General features: G+C 44.9%; 1 protein-coding gene across 1 annotated transcript; it reads right to left on the bottom strand.

Moving 5' to 3' along the window:
* Positions 1–2219: 2219 nt before the first annotated feature.
* On the bottom strand, positions 2220–4352 carry LOC121777762 (plant UBX domain-containing protein 4-like). Its single transcript, XM_042175115.1, has 4 exons — positions 4044–4352; positions 3256–3544; positions 2886–2981; positions 2220–2797 (listed from the first exon to the last, which is right to left on the bottom strand). The coding sequence occupies exons 1-4, from the start codon at positions 4190–4192 to the stop codon at positions 2414–2416; spliced, it is 918 nt and encodes a 305-aa protein (XP_042031049.1). The 5' UTR covers positions 4193–4352; the 3' UTR covers positions 2220–2413.
* Between the last annotated feature and the right edge of the window lie 587 nt (positions 4353–4939).

The raw sequence follows: 4939 nt of genomic DNA, 5'->3' as shown, positions 1-4939 counted from the left end.
CCTTCTGTCTCCTCGGGTCGATGAGCTGTCTAACGACCGTTTGCGACGGTCTGCCTCATCGGCCCGGGAGTACTGGTCCGCAATGTCCCACATTTCCTGAGCTGTCTGCGGACCGCACTCAACGAGCTTCCTGTAGAGAGCTCCGGGCAGGATTCCATTTTGGAATGCCGAGATGACAAGCAGATCGTTGAGATCGTCTACTTGCAGGCATTCCTTGTGGAATCTTGTCATAAAGTCGCTGATTTTTTCGTCGCGACCTTGACGAATGGAAAGCAGCTGAGCCGAAGTGATTCGGGCTTCCGCTTTCTGAAAGAACCTCCTGTGGAAGGCATCCATTAGATCTCGGTAAGATCTGATGCTGCCCTGGGGGAGGCTATCGAACCACCTTCTCGCGTTCCCGATGAGCAGCTCGGGAAACAGCTTGCACATGTGGACCTCGTTGAGACCCTGGTTCGCCATGTTATATTGATAGCGCCCCAAGAAATCGTGAGGGTCCACGAGCCCGTCGTAAGTCATCGACGGAGTTCGGTAGTTCTGTGGTAGAGGAGTTCGGGTGATGTCGTCCGAGAACGGAGTCTTCAGTGCTCCGTACACGGCGAATCCGATATCTCGTCGGTATGGAGGAGATTGAGTTCTCCTGTGATTCCGGTACCGAGGAGGAACTGGAACATGTTGGGGACGGGGATTCTTTCTCCTGGGAGATGCGACACTACTGCGGTAGTGACTTTCTTGTGCGGAGGGAGAAGGAGAATCCGCCGTTTTCGTCTCCGGCTGCTTTTGGCTTTTTTGCAGGAAGGTTAAGAATTCCTCCTGCTTCGCCGCCAAAAACTGCTTGACAGCCTCATTCAAATCGGGCTGCTGGGAAGACTCAGTGGGACGATTTTTGGAGCGGCTTGTTCCTTCGCCATGAGAACTGGTGGTGGATTTATCCCTAGGCTGTTTTCCAGACCTATGGGATGGATTGGCTTCCTCCTGGTTCTCACGGGCAGGAATACGGGTACTCTGCGATCTGGTATGCATTTTTTGGGTGGAAAAAATGGATCAAAAATTCGCTTTATCACAAATTTTGTTCTCTGGTTCCCACAGACGGCGCCAGTGATGAATCCGCGAATTTCTGATGTTAGTAAATGCTGGTAGAGAATAAAGACTACGACACAAAGAATTTACGTGGTTCGATTTACTGAAGTAAATCTACGTCCACGGGAAGAAGGGAGGGCAAGATTGTATTGCTTGATCTGGGATTACAGCTTACAACACAGACTTGCTATATGGTATTTTATCTCTAGAGAGCTTAACCTTTTTCTATCTGATCTAAGTTCTATTTATACATTGAACTAGGATCGTGGTTTGCAGCCCCACTAACAAGATCGTGGGTGAGCAATAACTGCTCAATAACTGCTTCGTACCACTAAATAGATCGTGGGTATAGTGGAGGTCGTGGAGGCCTTTCATGAGTCCACTAACTCCTAGTTCGGTCGAATGCTGAGACCGAACTGCTGGACTTTACCGATCAGCTCTTGCCGATCTGAGAGGAGAGCTTGACTGGTCGGCTTTTACCGAGCTGTAGGCTGAGTCCGAACTCTTTGGTCGTGCCGAACTCTTTGGTGCCGAACAGATACTCTTTCTTGGGCTCTGGGCTGATGGGCCGTCACTGTTATTGGGCTTGCCATTAGGGTTTAGTTCGTACCCCATCACCTACAATGCTATGTGTCGTGTTCGTGTCGTGTTCGTGTCGGGTTCATGTTATCCGTTAAGGCGTTAACAAATAATATTTTAATATTATTAATTCTTATTATTTTCATTTTTCAATATTTATTAAATTGACTCTCATAGTCTCATATGGTCATATCTCATTTAAATCATTTAAATATTTAATCACTTTCCAATACGTGTTGTTATCGTGTCGTGTTGACCCAAGTGGTTCGTGTCGTTAATGGATTCGTGTCGTGTTCGTGTCTGAAGGTAGCGGGTCGTGTTCGTGTTCGTGTTTAGGGTTTTCTTAACAGGTCGTGTTCGTATTTGTTGTTATCGTGTTCGTGTCGTTATCATGTCGACACGATAACGACCCGACACGCACGATTTGCCACCCCTACACAAAACAGAACAAAGTGATCACTATGTTAATTAACCAATGCTAGCTAATATAATAAGACCTTAATCTTATCTTTATTCTAAATCTATATATGGACACCCTAAAATATAAACTCAATGCATAGTGATGAGCAATCTAAAATGGCTTCATAATAATGGGAATACCGTATGTATAATGATCCCAAAAGAAAACTTTGAAACACATATGTAGTGATCAAATAGATTACAGAATCCTTCAACTGCTTCAAAATCCCCCATTACTTCAAAGTTTCTTCTTTTATAGAAACACCGTTTTATAAGCTCGACAATACCTACGGGGCGCTCAGAGTTTCTGAACAACGACCGAGTTCAACAACCCCGCTTGTTCAATTGTCTGGGTGAGGTCAGTGAGGACCTTGGGAGGAAATCCGACTGTCTGCAGCTGGTAGGATCTTGTTCCCCCAGGCCGAGATGCATCAATGAAAGAACGGATATCAGCTATCGTGTGATGGGGATTGAAGTGTGCGACCATTCGGGTTCCATCAGCAAGCCTGAGTTGAATCGAAGTTGATGGCAGTGATTTATCTACCACGAGGCATTCTGAAAGGGTTGGGGCACTAAGGAGGGTAGCAGCAGCGGTTGTTGTCTCAGGAGCAGAGACGGCTGCAGAGCTGCTTCCTAGAGTCCTGCCAATTCCCTGAAACGGAATGCTGCGAACTTCTGGTTCCTGCCACAAGATACATGTTGGAAAAGTGTGGAAGAGATAAAGAGGTCTCTGTTTAACAAATTTGAGTTCGAGATTCATGTGCACTTACAGGGCGGTTTTCATCCCTCCTTATAAGGTTGACATGAACAGAGGATCTCCTGTCGGCCGGCTCCAGCTCTTTTGGGCACTCGGATTTTCTGATGCTCTGCAATAAAAATCATTACCGCAAAGCACATATGGCAAGGTCATTCACACATCATGAAATCCCAAAACTCGATCTTACAGTTCCACTTCGAAAATATGGAAATCAGTTCAGTGATTATGAGAAACGTGCAATAACAAAATGAGTGACCACAATCACAAGGACATCCTAACAACGAGCTCAAAGAGTAGCTTCAGCATATAGACTACCTAATTCTAGTTACACCTATACATTCAACCATTTCTAATGTTCGTATCAGTTTCCCTCATAATTTTACCTCAAGAAAAGAAGCATTTTCAGGATCGTCCAAGCTCCTCAAAGGGCCATCGTTAATGGTGAAACCATTTCTCCAGAACACAATGTTGTGCACCACCGACTCGGGCTGCTGTGGAGCAGTTGGTACAGTTTCACCAGAAAGCAGCCTTCCTGTCCCTGTGAAGCTTCTAGAACTCGAAGATGGCTGGAGATTCTCCAAGGGGCCTTGTGTAGCCCCCAGCTGTCGAGCTTGGTCAAAAATTGCATCAACGTCATTACCACCCTTGGACGGATCTTGGACAAGCATACCACTGAACATAACATAATTAGGGATATAAAGCGTCACCAACTATACGTAACTGAAAGGTGAAATCTTTGTTGTTAAAATCAAACGAGGCATACAATGAAGAGCTATATATTCCAATCGAAGTAGTAAAAACTTGAACTTGATCACAAGCTATAAAACCAGACCATTCAAGCCAAAAACCCACACAATTATATGCACTCCCACATCACGCACACATCAATTGCTTCGGCTTCGCGTAGGAATCCATCAATCGACACCATCAAAAACAGCATAAAATTCCAAACCACAATACCAGATCCCACCACTACCAAACATCACAAACAAGAGGGAGAGTGAAACATCCCTCAAAATACGTTCTTCAAGTGTAAACATACGAAACTCACAGGAATTAAAGACTTGAATAAAGCAAAACTGAATAATTGGTGATGAGAAAAGCAAGCGTAAAAGCAGGTAAATTTCAAATTAGGGCAAAGATTGAAATGATGGGAATCACGAGAAAGGACCTTTTCTCCCCGCCGGTGTAGTATTCCTGTGGGCCATCGGAGTCACTGTCGGAGTCGTGCGCCGACGGCCGATTGAGGTCGGAGAGAGTCCGGATGCCGCCGGGCCGGCTGGTGGAGGGTTTTGAGGGTTTCTTGTCGCGCGAAGCCATGGCTCTTGCTTTCGATGATTTTGCGTCTAACCGTATTGGAATTGATTGAGCGAGAGAGATGACAGCGGAAGAAGACGAACAGAAAAGTAATTTTTCTCTTTCTTTTATTTCTTTTTGTTTTGTGAGTAAAAAAAAGTCAGCTCAACCCAAAAATGATGTCTATCAGGTAGCAACCAAACATTCATATTCAAATCATTTAAAAAATGATGTCTTCTCAAAAAAGTTATCGTTTATGTGTGTATATACTTGATGATGTGGCGAATTTTTGATGGGAATAAATGCAAGTAATAAACGATCACAACACGGAAAATTACGTGGTTCGATCTACTGAGGTAAATCTACGTCCACGGGAAGAAGAGAGGGCAAATTTGTATTGCTTGGTCTCGCTTACAGATTACAATACTGATTTGCTATAAGATTCAGGATCTAGAGAGCTTAACCCTCGTCTATCTGATCTATGTTCTATTTATACATTCGAACTAAGATCGTGGTTTGCAGCCCTGGTAGTGGGGTTGATAACTGCTTAATACCACTAAATAGATCGTGGGTGTAGTGGAGGTCGTGGAGATCCTGCATGGGTCCACTATCTCCTTGTTCGGTCGAATACTGAGACCGAACTGCTGAGACCGAACTGCTGAACTTTGCCGATCAGCTTTTGCCGATCTGAGAGTTGAGCTCGATTGGTCGGCTTTTACCGAGCTATGGGCTGTGACCGAACTCTTTGGTTGTGCCGATCTGAGAGTTGAG

Source organism: Salvia splendens, chromosome 18 (genome assembly GCF_004379255.2).
Source record: "Salvia splendens isolate huo1 chromosome 18, SspV2, whole genome shotgun sequence".
Lineage (NCBI taxonomy): Eukaryota > Viridiplantae > Streptophyta > Magnoliopsida > Lamiales > Lamiaceae > Salvia > Salvia splendens.
This window is presented reverse-complemented; position numbering and strand designations above follow the sequence as displayed.

Excerpts from the sequence above, each read along its gene's own strand:
- LOC121777762 (XM_042175115.1), bottom strand. The coding sequence starts at position 4,192 with ATGGCTTCGCGCGACAAGAAACCCTCAAAACCCTCCACCAGCCGGCCC. Across the intron at positions 2,982-3,255 it reads AAAATGCTTCTTTTCTTGAG|AGCATCAGAAAATCCGAGTG; the intron begins GTAAAATTATGA and ends TTTTTATTGCAG. Across the intron at positions 2,798-2,885 it reads GGAGGGATGAAAACCGCCCT|GAACCAGAAGTTCGCAGCAT; the intron begins GTAAGTGCACAT and ends ATCTTGTGGCAG.